The sequence below is a fragment of the Equus asinus genome, chromosome 4, assembly GCF_041296235.1.
Source record: "Equus asinus isolate D_3611 breed Donkey chromosome 4, EquAss-T2T_v2, whole genome shotgun sequence".
NCBI classification, from domain to species: Eukaryota; Metazoa; Chordata; class Mammalia; order Perissodactyla; family Equidae; genus Equus; species Equus asinus.
This window is the reverse complement of record NC_091793.1, coordinates 114615502-114638405: the sequence shown is the minus strand read 5'-3', so window position 1 is coordinate 114638405 and position 22904 is coordinate 114615502. Positions and strand designations below refer to the sequence as shown.

Here is a 22904-nt window from a genome sequence, read left to right as displayed (position 1 = left end):
AATTAGCATACTTAGTTTGAAATCTTACCAAACAGAAGTAGGATTGTTTTAGCAGTTTCCCAGTTTGCGTAGTAACCATCATGCTTCACGGAGGATCTGACTCAAAATAACACAAGGCTCCGAATAATGAGAAGGGGAATGCTCTATCAAGGATCCACATGGGCTAGGTACCTCCGCTGATGAGACGTATTTAATAATGTCTAAAATTCACCTTTCTTGTATAAACATAGTGTCGTATCCCTAGGGACTGCATTTGGTTTCTTAGACCTGAACTCTCTTTCTTCCAATGATAGGCCCAGAATAAAATGTGCAGGAGTCACTGAATTGTTTCTGTAGCATTTTCACTGCCAGAAGGGACCTCTAGACGTCACCTAGTTCGTCTCGATCTCCAGCCAGGACTCTCCCTAATACTGAATATAGCTGTACAGCAATCTGCATTAAGAAAGCTTTTAAAGATCCCTGGGGTTGGTCAAAAAATAGCTAATATTGGCCTGATTCATAGAACAGCATTATATGTATGTCAAAATAGCCACCTTCATCCCGGAAGACATCCATCAGAGCTAAGTGCTAGGAGTAGCTTCAAAAGGAAAAGCAGTATTTTCTCAGAGAAAAGGGTGGTAGATTAAGGAAATGACCAAGCGTGTTGGTATTTTTTTGTTGAGGTGTACATTTAAATGCTTATCAAAAAGGAAACATCATCTTGTCAAAGACCACTGCAGGGGAAGCCCAGAGGTGGCTGTAAGCAAGCAGGTTGCAACTCCTTTAACAAGTCTTTTCAAATAGCTACAGAACTCAGAGGGGGGCTGTTGTTTCAAACAAGATCTGATTAGCATCAAGTTAGTGAAGGGCGGCCGGTGAAACAGAAGCATAGCATTGACAGACCTGTTTGTTAAGTGATACCTTTTCCCCCTCATCACCTGAGTTTGTTAGAGCTGAAAATTTCACTTTCTCAACTCCATTAAAATGTGGGTGCAAAGGACGGGAGTTTAAGTGTAATTTTAATCTTCTAAGACAATTAATCACATCACTGTTTTATAGGGAAAGTAATGCTCCATGATTGCTAAATTATTGGATTTGAAGCACTACACTAGAATCTAGAAATCTAGCTAAAAGGAGAGCTGAGCTTCTTACCTGGATTATTTGGGACTTAAAGCCTTTCAGTTGAACTACACAGAGAACGTAAAGATACAGCTGTAGCTATTTGTAAAGTGAAGAAAATAACCTGCCCTGACAATTGTCCCAAGTATCCAATTGATTTTGTGTACTAACATTGCATTTTTCCAAATACTATTTCTGTAAGGTTACATAAAACCCTGGTCAGCCATGGGTGCCTTCAGGGTTGGGAACTAGAGAGCTGGGTGAAAATAAGGGTTTTTGCCACATACCCACTTGCAAACTTTTACATTTTGTGCTTGTGCTTCTTCCAAAGAATTCATTTGAAAATATTTCATTTTTGAAAACAGAAAGGCACCCTTTGCTCTCTTATAAGGCCAGATGCACCGTCTGGGGTACAGGAAGCGGAAAGCTCTGACTACTCTCCCCGCCTCCTCTGCAATTCTTGACTTTGGAAATGGGAGTTTGGCTGTTGAGAGCTTTTTGTTGTGCAGCCACCTTTCTCAGACAACACTAAGCAACTAACCAACTAACAGTCTTCAGGTCGCCTTTCTTCTCCTTTTGTGAGAGCAGGAGACAAAAGAACAAGGAGATCTCTCCACAGCATCTCTTTGGCTGTAAGTCATTCCCACAGCGGACTCCTAATCTTTGAGTCAATGCGCAGTCTAGGCATTGACCATAAAACTGGGGCACTGAAGCCAAGAGTGCTTCCTTAGTTACTTGGATATCTGGCAGAGTAGTTTTTCCTCTCCCTTAATCTGCTCAGATAATTGTCCCTAACTTGTTGTTTGTGTATACAACCTATAAGAGGTGTTATTTTTTAAAGTCATCAACCTTAAACAAATCACCATAGCAGAATCAAGAAATTCCAACCAGAAGAAACTGAATCAGCCTTAAAGAAAGATAATCAAAATGAAAAGAGTGCAAGGAAAGGCAGAGAACAGCAGATTCTGTAGTTTTATTACAAAGGAAAAGTTCAAACCCTTTACATGCTCTGACATTAAATGTCATACATAAGTTCATTGCAAGCAAACCTTTTAAAAAATATACACACTGTATATATTTACATTCAAGTTTGAGTAACTAGTATCAAGATGTAGTTGAGGTTCTAATCTTTACCTGCCCTATGGATGTGTTCAGCTACTAACTAAATAGCGATTGTATCTTCTTCACTCAGGCACATGGAGAGGTAGAAACTGGTTTTTAAAAAAAAAGAAAAGAACTGGAGTGCAAATGTGAAGATCATTGAAGCAGCTTAGCTACATCAAGAGGCCCTAACTAGCTTTGGTCATCTCAAGGAGCTGCATACAGGTAGCCTTGCCCTTTAGATTAAAACCAGAAAAATTTTGGGCAGATGCTCTTCTGAGCACAACAGGGAGTTGGCAGAGCTCAGCAACTAATGCTCTGCCACTCTGCACCCAAGAATTGCATATGACTAAGTTACACAACATAGCAGCAGGGCTGGGCTGGGCACCTTTTCCCTGATAAGACACAAGTAATACACAAACGAGTGGCTTAAGAGACCTGAAATTAATATCTGTACACTCCTAGCCTGGAACTCAGAAGCCGACTAAGATACTTCCTCTCCCAAGTGAAACCTCTATTAATTTCTGCCCATGCCCACCTCCCTTCCGAACTGAGCAAGTCTAGAAAGGGATGGGGTGGCCTATGACTTCTGCAGGCCAAGGTTCCTCAGCCTAAAGACTAAACCTCATGATGGTTCTTGGGCCTGAGAAGGGCTCCCCGGGTTCTTGCCCGACTTGGTGGGACTCGTTCCTGAGAGGGGAAGTTGGAGAGAAGCCACGGGCGTGGCCGAGGGCAGAAGCCCTTCTCGTTCTCTTTTCTTCTGTTTCATCCTGCGGTTCTGGAACCAGATTTTGACCTGGGTGTCATTCAGCTGCAAGGAGTTGGCTATCTCGATGCGTCGGGCTCGAGTTAAGTACTTATTAAAATGAAACTCCTTCTCCAGTTCTGTCAGTTGCTTGGTGCTGAAGTTCGTGCGGATCGCGCTGGAGGGGCTAGCGGCTCCATACTCGGCGAGTTTGCCTGCAACGGAAAGACAGGGCGTCAGCGGGGCGAGAGGACGCGGGGACAGGACGCGGACGAGCAATGCGGCTACAGTTAGAATCAAAGTCACAGCGCAGCGCTCCTGGGTCCCTGTAAACACACTTGTGCCAGGAGAAACGCTCCACGGAGAGCTCTTTCCTGCAACGTTCTCAATGCCCGGCACATTTTCAGAGCGTGTCCCCGGGGCACGCTCCATGGAATTCGCCTACTTTAATAACGCTTCGGGACGCGTTTCCTCCATAAAACCCAAGTCGCCGTCCGGAGGGACAGCTGCACCGCGCTCCCAGCGCCACGCCGCGGAGCAGGCTCGGTCCCGGACCCCAGCTGCGGCCATCCACGGCCCAAGTACTCACTTTTCTTGGGGGCGTTCCTCTTCACTTTCATCCACTCGAACGTGCTGAAGGCGGCGGGGAGGCCGGAGGCCGGGGAGGCGCACTTGGGATAGGCGCCGGGCGCCGGGGACGCAGTCTGGAAGACCCCAGCGTGGCCGTCGGCGGGCTCCTTGAGACACGCTGGGAAGGGGCCCGGCTCGCCGAAGGCCGCGTAGTCCACCTGTCCGCTGAGGAGGAAGGGGCCGCCGCCCGAGCAGACGGCTGAGGTGGCGTAGTGGACTTGCGCCCCGCCGTCGTCGGCCGGCCGCCCCGGTGCGCCCGGGGAGTCGTAGGCGGGCCCGGGCCCCAGGAAGCCGTAGTCGGCGCCCCCGGCCGCGGCCGGGGCGGCTCCCGCCTCGTAGGCCCCCTCCAGGCTGCACGGCGCGTACGGGGGCGCGGCCGAGGGCGGCGCGGGGGCGGCGGGGGGCGAGGGCGCAGGCCGGGCGGCGGCCAGAGCCAGGCAGCTGACGAAGGCGCGGTCGCCGCTGCCCAGGGGGAAGGCGGGCTGCAGGGCCACGGGCCGGGCGTCGGCGCGGCAGAACTTGGGCGCGAAGCTCAGCACGTCGCCGCCGCCGCTGGCGCCCGCCACGTACTCCAGGTAGGAGCTCATGGTTCCGGCCCACACCCCTGAGCGCGCGGGCCGGGGCAGGGGCCGGGGTGCCGGGCAGGGCGGGGCCGCCGCGGTCTGCGCCGCTCCGCCGCTCCTCTCTACCCGAGCTGCCCTTGCCGAGCCATGGCGAGCGAGCCGAAGGTAAATAGTGGCCTCATATAGCGGCGGGGGTGACCACGTGGCGCGGGCCGGCCAATGGGCGCCTTCCCCGCACGGCCCGGGGCCAGACGGGCGCGCGGCTCCACGCGCCTGCCCCGCCGCCAACTTTGCCAACCCTGCCAACCCTGCGGGAGGCCGCCGCCCGGCGCCCGCGGGCCCGGGGGAGAGCCGGCGCGGCCCGGGGGGCTGCCTGGGGGAGGCGGGGCGAGAGCGCAGGACGCCCGCTCCCCGGGCAGCAAAGGAACGAGGTGGCGGAGAAAGGGGGGACTGGCCGCTCGGGTGAGGGCGAGAGGATGGAGAGGGCGAGAGAATGGAGAGGGCGAGAGAGCTTGCTCTCCTGGATCGTGGGTGGCTAGTCCCTCGGGCTCGCAATGTGGGCGCCGCGGTGCGGAAGGGGTTACAAGGGAACGTGGAGCTCGGCCCGTGGGGACTGCTCCTAGCCCTTCTCCAGGGAAGGTAAAGTTATTCTCCCTTTTTCTCTGAGCTCTATGAGCTTTCGGTTTCCTTGGCACTGGTGTTATCTCTCTCCTAAACCTGGCTGGAGTAGATGTTTGAATTTCCCTCTTTTTTCCCCCTCCCGCCGACGCATGGGACTCAGTTTTATGCTGTAGGTGCTGTGTACCTACGGAGGCACAAAATCTTCATTTTAGACTAGATTTTCACATTACTTCGCAGCATTCCCTTCAGCTTCTTCCACTCCTTCCATTTGTGGCGGCATGGTAAGGGCGAGTGTTGGAGTGCCAAGTTTTGATTTGGACAAAAGATAAAGTTTCTGCCTGGTGGGGAAGTTTAGCAGATTTCCCCCCTAGATTGTCAAAATAGAGGATCTGCCCTTTGGTGGAGCGCTCCTTGTGCTCCTGTCTGGGAGGCTGGCTCATGCGCCGGTGCTGCGCACGCTTTCCCGAGGCGTTTGGCTCGGAGAGCGCATAGGCTTCCCAGGGACCGGTCCGATCTCAGAGGTTTGGATGGGCTTGTACCTCAAGGCAATTAAAGCTTCTGTTCCATGAGATAAGTGCTGCGTTGTCTCTTGCGAGTGAAATCTGAGGGCTCACAATGTTAATGGGCTCACGTCTTTCCCTTGATAATATGGTTTTGTTTACTGAGTGGAGAGAGACGGGAAATAAAAGTGCAACTGGCACAGGAAACGAAGAGTAGACGGGTTACAAAGACAAGCTTTACATTGACAAACTTGCCAACTTCCTTGACCATTTCTTTTAGTGTTTCCCACTCTGGGGCTGTTGGAAAATAACAAATTAAATAAATAAGTGTTATTTACACACAGCAGTAATGAAAGAGGGTGGTTTACTAAAACTGTGTGAGTAAAGAGTCCTCTTGGCTTGTTCAAGTGCCCTTGAGAACTTGATGTGTTACAGCCTCCGAGTTATGGTGACGAGGTTTTGTTATTGTTTTAGTGATCCACTTGTTATGAAAGAGCGATTGAGCCCTTGCCTAAAATTCCAGTCAAAGGAAGTCTGGAAAATAGGAGCCATAACAGTCCAGGGAGGTGGTTCCTTACAGGGATGTGAACCTGAGGATAAAGAAAGCCGCTCCAGAAGTGTTAGTGCTGGCGAGGGCTGAAGCTGAGTCAAGATGCAGAGGGCAGTAGGTAGAGGAATGAGCACAAAGCTAAAGGGGTGTGGGGTTCCTGCTCTGCTGGAGTTCTTGGATTTGATTGGGAAGTAGAATCCTGTGCTGAAATAGCCCTTCACACTTGATGTTGCTACTTCAGTTCTCTTCTGTAGCCAATCAGATGACAAACATCCTAAATCTTTTTTTTTTTTTTTTTAAGATAAAGGCTCTTCTCTAGCATCCTGGTCAGGAGATGATAGAGCTGTTCAGACCTAGCTCAGGCTTCAATGTAGATGCATTTCTTCACTGTCCTCCCTCTGTGCTCTTCATACAAAAGTACCAGCAAGTCCGATGCTGCTGAGTTCTCAGTGTCCTTCATCCACCTCTTGCTGGACTCTAATCGCCAATTTTTACCAGCATAATGTCCCAGCTCTCACATTCGTATCTCAAAACTATAAGGCCCTTTCTCAGAAGGTACTCATCTGATCATAACTCCTAGGCCCAAGGGACCCAGAGGGTCCAGAAGGAAGGACGGCCTTGTAAACCTTTCTGGAGAAGATGTCCAGATGGCTGCAACCTAGGACGTAGGACAAAAAGTCCAGCCTTGATTGTCTGGCAAATCTGACCCAGATCTATCAAATTAAGAGCCCTTTCTCTAAGGTTTCAGGAAAAACAGGCAGCCTAGGTGCCTTGGCAACCTTCACTGCGACAAGGACCAGGTTTTTGCTGTTAAGCCTTTGGGGCAAAGGTGGGGTCCTTCCTGTCAGAATTAAGCATTGACTTTGATGCACGCACGAGCTGTCCACAACGTTTCCCAGAAGCACAATTTTGGAGATTTAGCTTTTGGTGAGGGAGTATGTCCTAAAAGAGAATGAGATCTTTAAAAAATTGTGTTTTGTTTTCACAACTGTGGGTGAGAGTGGGTGGGTAGGGTATTCAGTGTTTGCTCAGACCAATAGTAGTTCCCTGGCAATTGCATACAGAGGGCTACACTCTGTGCATCCTTCTCTCTAGTCCCTTTAATCTCCCAGTCTTTGGCATATCCTACACCTCGGGGCTCAGAGTTGCCACCTCCACTCCTGGGCTGGTTCTTGACTTGCTCAGGTTGGAAGTCAAGACTCTGGTCATCTCAGGCTCAGATTCAACAAACTTTTGCCAAGGACCTACTGTGTAAGAAGATTTTGCTGGGGGAGGTCTAGGCTGGGAAAAAAGATATTCTCAAGCCAAAGGAACGAGGGATTCATTTCGGGCACAGGTCTTAGCTGTACTATAAATCTACTCCAAGAGAATCTAGATCTGTAATTTTCTAAGGAGAGATTGGAAGATAGTGGGGGAAGTGTGTGTAGAAGGATGTGAGTAGAGAATATTTTGAGTAGCTTTAAAGTTTGTCCCCTAGATGTTCACAGGGTATGGGAGAAATGTCTTTCTAATTTATTGCTTGTTCAAGCCATGAATTCCCAAGGGCCACTTGCCCTGCTGGGTCCCAGTGCTGTGAATTCTCAGCTGGAGGTGACAGCAGAGGCATCTGATTGCCAGGTTGTGTTTGATGTAGGAATGCTTTGAAATCTCTCCCATCCTGCTCACCACAGCAGCCACCCCCTACCACCCCCATCACTACCTTTCTCTCCCACTGGAACAACAACAAGCTTCTTTTCTGCAGACAGAAGTGATAGAGGGTGGCAGTGTGGTCTTCTGTGTGTTTACTGTTGTTCCAAAGAAGCTTCTTGCAACCCCTGTCCACAGGCCACACTGTGTTACCCCTTGGAGATACCTGACCACATGAACTCGGCTCCACCACCGCCAAGGATAGAAAGGCTCTTGCCTGTTGGAGTAAAAAAAAGAGAGGAGTCTTCTTTTAAGCAAGATTTGCAGTTCTCTGCAGCATCCTTCAGTCATCCCAGGATGGAGGTGGGGATAAAAGAGATCCTAAGGACAGGAATTCTAAACCTGGCAGAAGTCTGATAACGTGACCCTCCCCGAGGAAAACAGTTTAGAGTGCTGTGTCTTTCCCTTAGAACTTTATGAGTAAAAGGCTTATGGGTCAAGTCCATGCCTGACATACGGTAGGCATTTAATAAATGTTTGTTGGACAGAAATAAAAATGGACAGAATGGTGTGTCTTCACCATGACTAACGTTGACTAAAGGATATCCTTAGATTATTGGCTCCCAAAACCACTTCATGTGGGTAGGAATCACTATAGAAGCTTGTGTAAAAGTGCAGGTTCTTCAGCCCACCCCCAGAGATTTTAATCCAATAGGTCTGACTCAGGAGTCTTTATTTTTATTTTATTTTTGTGTGTGTGTTTTTTGAGGAAGATTAGGCCTGAGCTAACATCTGCAGCCAGTCCTCCTCTTTTTGCTGAGGAAGACTGGCCCTGAGCTAGCATCCGTGCCTATCTTCCTCTACTTTATATGTGGGATGCCTGCCACAGCACGGCTTGACAAGTGGTCTGTAGGTCAGCACCCGGGATCCGAACTGGCTAACGCCGGGCTACTGAGTGGAACGTGTGAACTTAACCGCTGTACCACCGGGCCGGCCCCAGGAGTCTTTATTTTTAATAAGCCTCTTGGCTGATTCTAAAGCAAGGTTCTTCGGAACCACACTTAGGGAATTGCTGCTTTAGGAGCTGGGGGGTGGGCAGTGTGGGGAGAGAGGGGTGATTCTGTGGGAGGGGCCCTTGACCAGCATGATGAGAGCTCGTGGCCAGCTGGAGCTCAAGTATACCTGAAGTGTCCAGAAGCCTGGTGGATGGTAGGGGCAGAGAGGTCAATATCAAGGTCAAACTTAAGTTTAGTTGGGCTGAAGTTCCGGAAAATATCCTTAAGTAGTCAGTAGGAGTTTCCCAAATTTTGCTGACAAAATAGTGCTTTGCAGAGACCTGGCTCACTTCTGCTCCTTGCCACTTCCCTGACTTGGCTTTGAGGATGCCAGTGGGGCAGAAAGTGAAGAGTTTGTCTCTCTCAGTCTCTTCAGAGAAAATTTAGAGTGGTTCTGAGGCAATGGGAAGAAGGAAGGAGTAGGAATGGGAGTTTTAAGAGGGAGGAGCCTCCTCTCATTTCCTACACCCCTCCCAAATTGTCTGTGATGAGCACTGAACCCCAGCGATCCAGAGGGGGTGAAATGTCCCTTGGTCTATGAGGTAACTCTTCCTCTGGCTCAAGACTGACCTTTCACAGCATAAGATGCCAATGTTAAAAGGCCCCTTAGAGATAAGTGACATCAAACCCCTCATTTTAGAGAGGGAGTCACTTCACTCAGAGTTAAATGGCAAAGCCATCCTGCAAAAAATGAGAGCACCAACTTGGCTCTCTGACTCTGCCAGTCGGCTGCCTTTCCACAGTCTGCCATGAGCGAGGAGTGGGGCAGCCCCTCCTTGGCGCCATGGTGGCCTGGATGCTGAGTGAACAGTGTTCAAGGAGGCACCCTCATTGGGAGACCGCACGGTCCGGGTGCCTGGGAGGTCTGCTGCCCTCCCTTTGGGATTTGTGTGCTAAACTTGTGGCCCAAGCTTCTGGGGCCCCACCTGGAGCTACTCCTGCAAGAGAAGACAGAGGTGGACCTGGGGCCCCACTCCCTCCACCAAGCAAGGGTAAAGGGTCCCCCCATTTCTTGCTGAGCCCAATCAGCATCAGGGCCCTGGGGGGACAAAACAAGAGGTGTGCCTAGATTTATGTACCTGAATAGAGCAAGTACAAATAAGGACATGTGTAAACACACACAGGTACACCCAGGTCACTCTTGTACCGATCATTTACTTTTTTGCTCCTTTATTTTTTAAATAGGTAGTAAATTTAAATTTACATGGTTTAAGATTCAAAGGGTACAAAAGGATATGCCTGAAGGTCTTTCTCCCACCCTCATCCCCAGCCACCTAGTTCCCCTTCACATAGGCACCAGTTTTATGAGTTTCTTATATATCTTTCCAGAGATCCTTTATACCTATACATTTATGTAAATATGTGTGTGTGCATCTCCTCACTTTTTTTACAAATGATAGCATATTAGATAGACTCTTTTGCACCATGCTTTTCCCTCTATTGTATCTTGAAGATCATTTCATATAAATGCACACAGAAGTTCTTGGTTTATTTTTACAACTTCATGCTGTTCTACTGTATACCTCCACCACAATTTATTTAGCCAGTCCCCTATCAATGAGCATTTAGCTTATTTTCAGTCTTTTGCTATTACAAACACATGTTGAACTTTTTACTTATTAGAAAAATTCCTTTTGAAATTACTTAGTCAAAAGCATGTGCACTGGCAGTTTTGATACATGTTGCCAAATTGCTGTCCTTAGAAGTGAACCCCTTTACACCTCTACTGGCAACATGGGAGAATTCCTGTTTCCTCACACCCTTGCCAAGTCAATGGGATATTAACGTGTTTTATTTTTGCCACTCTGATAAGTGAAAAATAATACCTTTTACTTACTCTTCTAGCATCTCCAAAAATGTCATTCTTCCTTATCTTATTTGATCCTTTCAAAATTCTATTTTACAAATGGTAATGCTGACACAGAAAAGATAAACAACTTACTATAGTCAGACCCAATGTAAATGTCCAAGGTTAGATGTTCAGCATTCCTTCCTGTGCTACACTGTGCCACAAGGAAGCTTAAGGAGGTTCAAAGGGAGTGGGTGGCTTCCAGGATTCCTTGAAAGACACATGATAGAAAAAAGCACAGCTTTCTGACATCTGTTAAGAGGCCTCCTCTTTAGTGGTCTGATACCAAGACCACATTTCTGCATGTGTCCCCTGGAGAGTACTCTCTGGAAACAAAGGGGCTCTGATTAGCAATCTGATCTGAGCTAGTCCTAAGCATTAGCTTGGATTCAATATCTGGGAAGCAGGAGGGTGTTGTTTTTAATTTCCCTGAGACTTATTTCTCAATGACCACCCAGGACCTAAGTATTGATCAGCATAGTGTGGGTAAAAGGATGTTTCCCCTAGATTTTAGCTTTATATAGGACACTCACTTGGACCTGGTGAGGATAATACCACACACACACACACACACACACACACACTGCTTGAATGATAAACTTATGAGGTAGGTATGTTTATTGACTGTTTCATTGACGATGAACCTGAAGGCCAGAAAGATCAAGTGAATTACTTAGGGTCAAAATACAAAATGTATCAGTTAGCAAATCAGAAGACACAATGTAGACCTAAAGTTGAACTCATTACTTTCCCCTGCAAAGTCTTCTCTGCGCCCTCCTCTATTCATTTTGGTGAGTGACCTATTCACTCCGCCTTCAAAATAGAAACCTAGGGATTAACATCCACAACTCCTCATTCACTCATCCAACTGATCACCAATCCCTCTGAATTCCTCATCCTGAATGTCTCTCTTCATCCTTATTACCTTAGTTCCTCTCTAGGCTGGATTATTTCAGCAGCCTCATGTTTTGTTCTTCCTGCCTCCTCTTTCTCTTTTCTCCAGTCAGACACAGTACCCCCAAGGGTGAGCTTTCCAAATAATGACCTCATGTCCCAGTTTAAAACCTTCAGTGACTCCCCATTGCCTATAGATTAAGTCCAGATCCCTTTCCATGGACCTTATACAGCCTCTCTTTCCAGCCACATGACCCACTCCCAACTACTCTCCGTGTTCCAGGGCCAGACCTTGCTCTTTCTTCCCTTCCTGCTTTTAGCCTGCACAGCTCTCTCTTCTTGGTATGTCTCTCCCTCCTGGGCCTAAAAAACTTCCATACTTTAGGGACCCAAATTCACCTCCTCTGAGAAGCCTTTTCTGAGAGTACAATGCTGTTAGTGGCTCCTTCTCCGTATTCTAGGAACATTTTGGCCACACCTCTGTTATGGCATCTGTCACACTGTTTTAGGATTCTTTTTCTCCCCCAGGAGATAGAAGGGCACACACCATTAGTGACTCATTTTTACATCCCAAAGCCCAGCACAGTGCACATAGGAGCTGTTCAGTAGGTATTAGTAAAAGGCAAGAAGAAAGAGGGCAGAACAAGGACAACAGGACCAGTTATGTCAATTGCTTAATGGGTTCAGGACACTATGCAAGGCTTAATGCTTCAGCTTATGTCTGTCTGAAGTAAAATGATAGAATATTTCTCCAAAACAAGTTAATTTCCACCCAGAAGATGATGAGAGTGAGGAGGACTGAGGGGATGGGAGAGAAAGCTGGGACTTTCTGTCCTTCAGGAGCTCTTTCCTATAGGCTGAGGCAGCTCATTTAACTAACTTCAGAAACTTCTCAGCTGATGTCACTCAGAAAAAAGGTAAAAGGGGGGTAGCCTGGAACTCTTAGAATTTACAAAAGAGGACACATGTGCCACTCAAGAAAGTATAAGAATGCTTCACCACCGGCTCACCCAGCCCTCCCGCTGTAAACAGCTCTAATGCTAATCACGGCCCCCTCCCCAGCTTGCAGTCTCTCCCTTTATGGTGTTTCTAAAATGAACCAGAAAGAGCCGAAGTAAAAATACTCGAGTCCTTCCCTCACTTGAGGAAAGAGAGGAGAGGCATATCATTGTGGTTGCTGTTTTAAGTCTATTTTTATTTTACATGGCATTCAAGTTTAGTTCCAAGTTCAACGGAGGTCTTACCCTGCTTCCTCCTACACAGATACTCCTGCAGGTAAATAAGGGAACGAAACTACTTCAGACTCTCCACTGAATTCTAGTCCCTCGGGACATAAACTCTTAGTCTGCAAGAACCTTCTGACCCATTGGGACTTTTCTTGTCCTGTCTTCAGAAATGGATTCGTCCCTTTCTGGTGCAGAGCAGCGTTTATGTGTGTCACTTGAGCAAGGTGGGGAGGGGGGCGTCTGGGGGGATGCAGAGGATGCACCGTGAGTCAGGGGGGGGGCGTGAGGGCCCCGCGTGTTGGGAGGGCGCTGGGCACCCTGCGTGGTCCGGGTGCGGTGGGGACCGGCGGCGCGGCCCTGGGGCCGGGCGCGGCGGAGCGGGCGGCGGGTCGCGCCCTCGGGGAGCGCTCACCCCGCGAGCCTGCGCCGCCTCCGCTCGCGGTTTCTGGTCGGATCCCAGCTGGCCCAGACTTGCTCTGAAGTAGGAGGAACCGCTGTCGAGCGAAGAGTGCACACCGGGTGATTGATGAACTCTTAATAGGACTAACCTCGCGCGCGCTCCCCACCCTAGACGCACACAGAAGACTCCTCCCCGGGCCGTCTCGCAGGCCAGAGGGGACGCGGCCGCCAGCCGGCTGGGTGATTAACTCACAGTTTGTCTTTCCGAAAGTGTTCCAGGTGGATTCAGGACAGCCCCCACCCCGACACCCTCCCCCCCCCGCAGCCGGGCCGCTCCGCCGCTAGCCGGCAGAGCGCCGAGCGAGCGCGCATCACATGGTGGCGCGGGCCCACCCGGCCTTTGTGCCGCGTGACCGCCCGACCGACCGGGGGTGGGGGTGGGGGATCGACGGTTATTGTTCCCCGAGGGGAGGGACATGCTCAGACTCGGGGTCCACGCTGGCCGCCTCCCCAGAGCGTCCCCAGGTTCGAGGACGGCTGTGGGCTTCCTTTGTGTGTTCTCTGCCTGCCGCAGGCGTCGGTGCTGCCCCCAGGGGCGGCAGACGGGGGTGAGGGAGGTTGGTGCCAGCTCTGCCGCTGCCTCGAGCTCAGCTCGTCCGACCCAGTTTCCAGCTTGGCCCTTCCTGAGGAGGGTGGGGAGGGACGTGGTGTTTGTAGGGCAGCCTTTGAACAATAGAACCATCAAAAGACCTTCTCCCCGTCTGCTCCTCCAGAAAGGCCCTGGCCCAACAGGTCCTCTTAGCCTCGTTTTATGCCTCCTTCCTCAGCACAAACATTTCATCTCTATCAAGGTTCTCCACGCATCCTCATTTAAATTAAGATCTCCTCCTTGGGCTCATTACTGATGTTAAAGCCCTATTTTCATGATTTTCCAGATATCGTTCTTCCATAAAAATAATCCAGACTAGCTATAGGAACCACTCAAGATATTTTGCCACAAGATCTAGGACAAGAGGACTCACGGAGTATCTCCCACCTTGTGGGTCTCTTGGGGTCCCTTCACCTGCTTCTGCTCCTGAAGATGGTTGGACATCCATCCACCTTGCCTCTTCTGGCTGGACCTGGCCTGAAACTGAGTCTTTTGGATTGTCTTTCTACTTTTCCAACTTGCCAAAGTGGGTATGAGACCTGAGAGAAGTGTTTAGGCCTGGGCTTTAGGCCAGGTATATAAATCCATTTGGCACTAACTTTGGACCCCCAAAATAAGGGCATTTGTAGCTGGAGTACAAGACAAGGGAACAGTGAAAACTAAGATTTTTTCCCTCTTTGATGATCCTGTCCACCACCAGCACCACCAGTGCAGTAAGTGTGGAGGATTCATCTACTCACTGTTTTTCCCTCCATGCAGGCCTTCAGCAAGAGAGATCTAAGCGAGCCAGTCCTCAGAGGTGGTACGGGCATGGCTGGCAGTCTCAGCTTCCTGTGTCCAAAGTGTCTAGGGATAGGTCAGCTCACCCAGGCCCTTAGCTATACCCTCTCTGGGAAGTTACAGTGCCCTGAAATGATAAGGCTGTAGGCCCATGGCAACTGGAGCCTTCTGCCTCTAGTTTTATTTAATACTCACAAACTTCAGTTCATTCTCTTCTTTTCCTACAGTTTCTGAAAGAAGGACCAAAGTAAAGCCAAGAACTCCCAGATGAAGAGGACCTTCCTGGATTTGTAACAGGGATTAACCAATTCTTGATTTCAGGAGGAAGTTTCAGCTAATTCTCAGGATAAAGTCAAAACAGGCCTGTCCCTTGGATACTAAAGGTGTAAACAAGCTTCTGGCCCCCCCAGGTCAAGCAGAGACACGCTTTTTATTGGAAGGTTGGGTTTGTTCTTTGTTATTCAAAAATACACCCCCCCCACACACATCCTCTTCCCCCTCCCTAATGAAAAACCTCAACAGATGGAGAGCCTAGGCTCTCAAGCCTGCTGGCTGAAAAGATGCACTTCACTCAAGGGTCAGTTGGCTGGTATGGAATGGGGGAGGGAGAAGAGATGAGTAGCTAATATAGGTAATCACTGTCTTTTAATACTCCTTATAGATAGAAATTCGAAAAATCCTATTCAGCAAGGTTAGCAGCCTCTGGGGCCTGAGAAACCAGTCTAGCTGATGTGTCTCTGATAGGGACGGGGCTTGGGGCTGCACCAAAGAGAAGTACTCATTCTGTGTTCTCTCCCTCTTTCCTTTGAAAGCCTGTACAAAGAAATGGTACAAATGGATGGTTAACTTAATGATTCCATCACAGGCGGATTTTTCTCTGTCAGGTCCCTGGATGAGGCTGAGATCTGAAAGCCAGGAGGCAGAATGTGAACTTTAATGGCCCTTTCTTACCGCCTTTCTGGGGCCAGGACTACTCTTCAGGGCTTTCCTCTGCAACTTCCCCATCCTCCTGGCTAGCTCAGTTGAGTCTTCTCACTCCACTCCAGGCTGGGTCCTGAGCCTCTCCTGGTAGCCAGAGCAAGCTCTCCCTCTCCCTAAATCTCTTTCCCCACCCCAACCTCCCATTTTGCAGCGGGCCATTCCCACTGCCTCACCCCTACCCTGCATTAATTCACATTTGACTGCCTGGACAGAACAACCACGGGCTCCCAAACGACTGCCACCCCCCAGCCATGGGCCTGGGCTTGCAGCCCTGATCCCTTTCTTCAGGCCTCAGGAGGATCCCCCACAACCTCCCTGGTCCCCACCTTCCCCAAAGCGGTCTCTATGGGAAGAAAATAGAACAGGCCGAGGCCTGAGCCAAAGAGCCATTTCCTCCGCTTAGGCAAGCGAGGGGAGCCTCCCAGAGACCACGGCCCGAGCGCAGCCTGGCCCTCTCCCACGGCCCGGCGCCGGCCCCGCGCTGCCTTTGTGTGGCCTTCCCCGCCGCGGAGCCCTTGGGGGCGCCGCGCGCACAATGGCGCGGCCGCTCCCGGAAGACCCGGCTGCTCCGGGCGGCCAGGGCCAGCAGCCTCGAGGCTTCGGGGCGCACCCCGCGGCCCCCAGCGCGCCGGGCCCGGGGAACGTCCCAGGCTAGGGCAGAGGCTTCCTCCCCCTGCCGCCTGGTCCCTGTCCGCCGCAGGTCCTCCTCGGGAGAGGGAGAAGCCTGGCCCAGGGCGCCATTGCCGGGCCGGGCTCCCCTCCCCCACCCTCGTCTGTCTCTGCTGCTCCGAGGCCTGCGAGGGAGGAGGCGGGCGCCTCCGCCGATAGAGCCGCTATTGTGACCTTCCCTCGCAGAGCGGGAACCCAGCCGAGTGTGGACCGCCGGCGGTGGCGGGGGAGGCGGCGAATGTGTGTGCAGACCTCGGGGTGCGGAGAGAGTGGCGCTGGGAAATAAACAAGGTTTGCAACCGCGGGCAGTTGGGCCCTTCAGAGGGCGTTTGGTTGTGTTTAGACTCGGGTGCTTCCTAACACTAATTGCAGGCTCAAAAGGAGCAGAATTTATGGCGAAGGCCGAGGCGGCTTGTTTATAATTTATGAAGTTTTAAATGGCTGTGCCGCGGACCGGCGCTCTCGCGGGCAGCGCCCTCCGCGGACTCGCCTCAGACCCCACCCCGCGCCCGGAGGGACCCAGTGTGCCCAACACATCCAATGGCAGGAACGGATCCGAACCTTTCTCAGGAGACTCGGGGACCCTTTCTCCCGAGGTGAGAAAAAGCCGAAGATTTGTCCCAAGCAAAGTCCCCTACCCCACTAGAGAGGGGTGCGGCACTTGGGGCGGCTGCGGCTGCCTAAAGAGGGGGCCCCCAACCCCGCACTTCTCTGGAGCCTGAATGCGAGAGGAAGCTGATGTCAGCGGGGCTAGACACCGTTTAAAGTCTAATCCATGAAACCCTAAGCCGCAGATGACACTTGGGGCCTTGCAGACACCCGCAGACTCAGCAGATACTCCTGCGGTAACACACCGCGCTGGAAAACGCCTGGAGCCATGATGCATTATGTATTTTTATTATTATTTATGATAGGAAGAGGAGATGAAGGAAAACCAGGCTGAATCTAAACAGCCTGACAATTCATCTATTTAATATTTAGCCAGTTAAGAAAGATTGTTGTAATCCCTGCAAGGCAGCAAGCTCTTCCTTGATTTCCCTAATAGCTTAAAAAATAATTTCTTACAAGACAATTAGAAATTCTGCCTATGGATGCAAATTTCATAGAAACCAATTTTAAACCTTGAAAGTGGGTAAAATATCCCTTCAGTTAAAGTCATTTATTCTGTTGATACACTTCTACAACATGTATGCTTTAAACCTGCTTGGATAGGGTGAAATTTAGCAAAACGATAATCCCCTCCCACCCCCATCTAACATGCCATTTTAAAAACAGCACAAAGGAACAAGGAAACTAAATATTATTTTGAGCCATCATTATTTAGCGAAACACAAACATCCAAATAGAAACGATTGTTGTTCCACCAGAAGATTAGAAGTTAAATTATTTCCACACAATAGGAATTTCACCTCATGTCACGGGGGATGTAGTAGGAGTTGCATTATTTGTCAACCCAAATAGAGATGCGTGGGCCGACTTTGCTGAAATACAAAAGAATTGAACCTTATCTGAAGGCGTTTTCTAAGTGCCTCCTCCCAGAGAAGCGGGTGTAAATCGTCTGCCCCTAGCTAAAGCCATGCTAATGTTTACAAAATGGTTATAAATCCTTGAAGACATTTTTGCCCATTTTGTACAAAAGAAACTGGAGTAAACAAGGTGTTTATACTTGTTATGTTCCATTAATGAAACTTTTATTACGTTACATAGCGGGCAACGTCTGTTTCCTTTAGAAGTGAACCACCGACCACTAAAGGAAGAAGTCGTGACAGCATTTCCTAGGGGAAAAAGCTTAGGTGCTACCCCCAAAAAATGGTTTCTTTTTCTGCACCTTAGCTTTTTCATAGCTCAATTCTTCTTACGACTTCTCTCTTGTCTTTTCTTTGATTGTCAGTTTTCTTTAAAAGTTTATTTTTTATTAACGCAGAAAAGTGAGCTCTGGCCTCCCCAGTGTAAGTACAATCTTAAAAAAGTCGTTCGGCATCTAGAAAGGGGGCGGTAGAAACAGCAAAGCAGGCGCAGAGACCCCTACCCGACTCATCCCGCCCAGAACACTTCTAGGTTTGCATCCTAAGATATTTTCCCCCAATGTCAACAGCTAGAATGCAATCAAGTGTCCCCAGAACCAATTTGTGTACTAGAATTCAAATAAATGAAAACAAACATTTCAAAGGGTCAGCCTAGTTTGGGGCCTTCCACGGGGACTGTGCGAAAGATAAAGGCAGAGGGCTCTAGTTGCAAGTGTGTGTGATTAACACAGATACACTTCCGACTGAGAAATTTTTTTATTCTAAATATTTGTTCAAATATTACCAGACAATTTGAAATCAATAAACTGTGTCGAGTGGCAAGGGCTGCAGCTGTTGAGAAATGAGTAACGGGTGTCGTGCCTCGCCACAGGGCCGCCTGACTCTACCCATGAAGGACAATTTGCGATCTTAATCCTTTACATCAACTACAAACACCAGCCACGGTTACAACTGTTCAAAACTACTCTCTCAACTAGTTCAGACCAAGCGGACTAAAGAGGTGAAATGTGGCCCCCGCGGCCTGGGAGCGCGTTCCTAAGCTCGGCTGGAGAATTCTACAAATATACACATAAATACATTAAGACGAGGATAAATAATCAGGGAAACGAAATGACTCGCTTCAAATAATAAATACAGATCGTTGAGTCCGATGCAATCCTTACGGGACGGGAAGGAGCATATAAATTAAGGTCTCCGCAACTAAGCTAGACGCGGGCCAGACCCGGGACTCTCCGGGCTCAGGTCCCTCTGCAGGGCGCGCCGCCGATGGATTCAGACTTACCTTCGGGACACCATTACCAGACTAGAGTCCCTCGGTCTGCAGTATATGGCTCTGTCAGGCTTACAGAGGAGAATCCTTGCGGCTGATTTATGGCGAGTCGCCCAAAGGAGGGCGCGCCGAGAGGGAAGGCCCAGTCGCCTGCGCCTCGGCCGCTGTTGGCCCGAGACCCGGGAGGCAGCGACCAGGCCAGAGCGAGGGAGGGGGGTCACCGAGCTGTCCCGCGGGCCCCGCCCGCCACCCCCACCACCCGAGCGAAAGAGGTAATTGCGCCGAGTGTTCAGGCCGGTGGCGGCCGCTACAGATGCGTCAGTTTGGGGGCCTCGGGCAGGCGTCCCTGAGACGAGTGGTGGGCCGAGAGATCTGTGTAGGTGGGATGGGGGTCGCACGGTCCGTGGTGGTGGTTGCCCGGAATCTGCGCGGCGCAACTGTAGTCCACGCTGGCCGAAGACGGGTGCGAGAGGTGGCCCAGGTTGAAGACGGGCCCAGACGCGGGCGCCATGGAGTCGACGAAGTTGCCGCCCACGTACACCGGGCTGCCCTGCAGGTTGGCGCTGGCGAAGCCGCCGCCGTTGCTCGCCATGGGGTGAGGCTCGAACTCGGGCGCCGCGTAGCGCTTCTGCTGCGGCAGGCAGCTGCTGAGCGGCGCCGTGTAGGCGGCCAGGCCGTACATGTTGGGCTGAGATTTGGCGAAGGTGGGCGGCGAGGGCGCGTCGTAGGCCAGGCCCGGCACGGGCGGCAGCTGGCCTGAGTAGGCCACGTGGCCCGCGGCTCCGCCGAGCGGAGGGCTGCGCTCCGGGGACTGGCCCGCCGGCGAGTGCAGGATGCCCTTGGCCTTCTGGTCCTTCTTGTACTTCATGCGCCGGTTCTGGAACCAGATCTTGATCTGGCGCTCGGTGAGATTCAGCAGGTTGGCCATCTCCACGCGACGTGGCCGGCACAAGTAGCGGTTGAAGTGGAATTCCTTCTCCAACTCCACCAGCTGTGCACTCGTGTACGCCGTGCGTACCCGCTTGGACGCTGGGCCCGGCGGGCTCTTGTCCTCGCAGCTCTCTCCTGGGCAGGGAAGGAGAGAGAGGGGACGCTGAGCGGGAGAGGTGGGGACACCCAGGGTCGGAGTAGGGTGCTTCCCTGGTTCCCTCCTCTTCCTCTACCCCTTCTCCCATCTTAATCCTGGCTGGAGCTGGGGAGGGGCGTCTGAGAGGTGAGGTTCCAAGGGGGAACTCACCCGCCCCAAGCCTACCTATCAGTTGCACCTGAAACCCCCATCTGCCTTCTGAGGTCCGATTCATTCTGCCCGCCCCCTGCCTTCCAGCCTAGTCCATCATCCCGTCCCAAAGGCCGTGGAGGAGTTTAATGAGAGACTAGTAGCAGCTGGTAAGGCTTCCCCTCTGTCAAAGAAGGGCCAGATTTCTTTGAACACTCCTCGGAGCCTCTGCTGCTGGGGGGGGGGGGGGGGGGGCGGGGGGGGGCGGGACGCTGGGGGCGGGGAGGGGAAGGCAGCCCCAGCCTGCCTTACTGAGAGGCTGGCTCCTGGGCAAAGCATCCCATGAAACATGGAAAGAGGGTGGAGATCTTGGCACCTCACTCTCACTCCGGTCCATCTGCACCCAAGGGTTCTGCACCCAAACACAGGGAGCTGATAAACCATAAAAATACAGCCCAGGAGTTTCGGGGGATCCAAGGCCACAGGCTCATTTTGAGTACTGCAGTGCTAGGAGCAGCAGCCTCAACACTGGTTTCTACCACCCCTGCCACCTCTCAGCAGCTTGTCCACTCCCTCCCTGGGAAGACAAATGGATTTCTCCTGGGAGGGAGGGCCTGGGCCTGCAGCTGGGAAGGAGGGGCAGGAGGAGAAGGAGCTTACAGGCTGGGAGAGAAAGCTGATAACATGTTAGCTACATCCCAGGCCTCAAACTAGCCCTGGACCTGGAAGCAAGTTCATCTACTTGAAGATAAACCGCATCAGAGAACACAAGGCCAGAAAATTTCAGGAACCAAGCAGGCTGAGCAGAGAGAAGAGCAGGCCTCAGAGCTCTTGGTCTTGCTCATTTTCCATACACCAGGAGTGGACCTATGGAAGATCTCAACTCTAGGGTCTCCTTTTCCAGAGAGAGAAACCCAAGGCTGCTCCTGTTTCAGAGCACATCCTCTTCCCCTAGGATATGCCCTTCCCCATCATGGATTGGCTGGGATGGCGAGATTGGGCTGGCGTGGGCCAAGTAGAGTCCCATGGTTATGCCTTGCAGGCCCTTTTGTAGTTTTGTGATCTTGGGCAAGTCACTTATCTCTGACAGTTTCCTTATCTTTAAAATACAGGATGTTATCATATACCTACATGAAAGGATTCTTTGGAAAATTAAATTATATAATGCTCTTAAAGCACTTAGCATGGTTCTTAACATAGCACTCCCTAGATTTTAGTTCTTATTAATTTAAGAGAGAAGAATTCATGTGATATGGGCTATGTAACCACCCGGGCTTGGGGATTGTAACACCTGTCTTCAAGTTTTGAAGAGCTATTGAATGGAAGAAGGACCTGAGTTATGACCAGCAGCCCAGGAAAGCAGATATTAGATCAGTATAAGGAAGAGCTGTCTGTTAATAACTATGAGACTTGTCCAGCAATGGCACCAGCAGGCTGGAATGGAAGTGAGCACACTGTCACTGTAAGGGTATGACCCCAATCAAGGACACTAAGAAGAAAGGACATTTCTGCATGAGTAGGAGTTTAGACATATGGCTTCCAAAGTTGCACTTCCAGCCCTGAGTCTCCTGATTTCTGGGTGAGCTAGCTTCTTGGGGTCAGTCTGAGGGACTCAGCCCAGGAGTGAGCCCCTTCAGAGAGCTACCTGCAGTGGCACAGCTGTTCTTCTGCTTGGAGTTCTGTCGGGACTCTTTCATCCAAGGGAAGATCTGCTTGCTGATGGTGGCTGAGGAGCCAGAAGCATTGGGCCCACCCTTGGCCTTCTTGGCAGGCACTCCACCTCCTGGATTGGTGGGTGACGATGGGGGCAGGGTGGGTGGTGGAGGAGGGGGTTGTGGTGGCTGCTGCTCTGAGTTCAGACCAGGAGGCTGGCTTCCACCACCGCCACCCTGGCTGTTCCCAGTACCAGGCCGCATGCAGCTGCCATTGAGTTCAGCCCCCTTGTGGGCTGGGGCTCTCAGAGGTGCAGAGCTCTGGATGGAGCAGGCAGAGCCCGGGTAATCAGTGTCCAGGGAGTTGGCAGCAGCAGGAGGTGGATAAGGCTGATGGGGGGCACTATAGCCATAAGTGTCAGTGGCTTTACTGTAGCCATAGCCTCCAAAGAGTCCTGGGTTTTCATAGTAAGCAGCCTTCTGCATCGTGCACTCAGGAAGCTCCGGGGCCTGCTGACCCTGCTCAAATAACATTGACCACCACTGTCTCCTTCACCACCACCTCCAATGTCTGCCAAATCCTGAGAGAGCTGGGGCAGCCCCAGGCTCCAGGTGACCTGTGGAAAAAAAAAGCGAGAGGCCCCAGAGGGACTGTCATTGGCAAGACTGGTCAATGTAGAAAGACTAGCCCAGACACCACTTGCCATCCACTTCTTAGTGGAAGGATCTGGGATTTTGTGAAGTTCGACTTATTTGAACCCTTGGAGAAGTCAGAAGGAATTTCTCATAAATATACCAAAAGACCATTCCTTCTCTTTAGCGCAACTCCATCCAATGGCAGGGGCTTCCCCCCCCCCGCCCCCAGGTATAATTTTCTTTCTCCAGGATTGTCAATTTACCCTTTGAAACTACGCAGAAAAGCACTTATGGTCTCATACATTTTAATGGCTGATTCTCCCACTAGATGCTGAGCTCCTCGAAGGCAGGGACTATGTCTTATTCACCTATATATTCCTAATATCCAGCCCGATGCCAAGCACGTAGTAAGTGCAATAAATGCTTGGTGAATGAGTGAATGAATGAGTGGATCAATCACTGAACCAGTGGGTCACCCCAAAGCTTCAATGGGTAAAAGAAAGCCCTATAACACACGCAGAACAGCCAGAGCTCTCAAAACAAGTATCTCCCCCACCTGGTTTCAAAATCACAGCATCTTTCATGGAGACCCAGATTGTCCACTTTCTGGTGACAAGGTGAGCTCTATGGGTCAACACTGTGAAATCTTCTAGGAGATAAAAACCAAG

At 50.8% G+C, this 22904-nt stretch overlaps 2 protein-coding genes across 2 annotated transcripts; both read right to left on the bottom strand.

Annotated features, from left to right (window-relative positions):
* Window positions 1-2029: 2029 nt before the first annotated feature.
* HOXD1 (homeobox D1) lies at window positions 2030-4400 on the bottom strand. The gene is made up of 2 exons (XM_044768667.2): window positions 3534-4400; window positions 2030-3159 (listed from the first exon to the last, which is right to left on the bottom strand). Exons 1-2 carry the CDS (start codon window positions 4159-4161, stop codon window positions 2825-2827), a joined length of 963 nt encoding a protein of 320 aa, XP_044624602.2. The 5' UTR covers window positions 4162-4400; the 3' UTR covers window positions 2030-2824.
* Window positions 4401-15423: 11023 nt separating this feature from the next.
* Window positions 15424-22134, bottom strand: HOXD3 (homeobox D3). Its single transcript, XM_014834100.3, has 2 exons — window positions 21594-22134; window positions 15424-19797 (listed from the first exon to the last, which is right to left on the bottom strand). Exons 1-2 carry the CDS (start codon window positions 22132-22134, stop codon window positions 19040-19042), a joined length of 1299 nt encoding a protein of 432 aa, XP_014689586.2. The 3' UTR covers window positions 15424-19039.
* Between the last annotated feature and the right edge of the window lie 770 nt (window positions 22135-22904).

What these genes read in the sequence shown, in the direction of transcription:
- HOXD1 (XM_044768667.2), bottom strand. Translation starts at nt 4,161, where the DNA reads ATGAGCTCCTACCTGGAGTACGTGGCGGGCGCCAGCGGCGGCGGCGAC. An exon ending in GAGGAACGCCCCCAAGAAAA is followed by an intron (nt 3,160 to 3,533) that starts GTGAGTACTTGG and finishes TTTCCGTTGCAG; the next exon opens with GCAAACTCGCCGAGTATGGA.
- HOXD3 (XM_014834100.3), bottom strand. Translation starts at nt 22,134, where the DNA reads ATGTTATTTGAGCAGGGTCAGCAGGCCCCGGAGCTTCCTGAGTGCACG. An exon ending in GAACAGCTGTGCCACTGCAG is followed by an intron (nt 19,798 to 21,593) that starts GTAGCTCTCTGA and finishes TTCCCTGCCCAG; the next exon opens with GAGAGAGCTGCGAGGACAAG.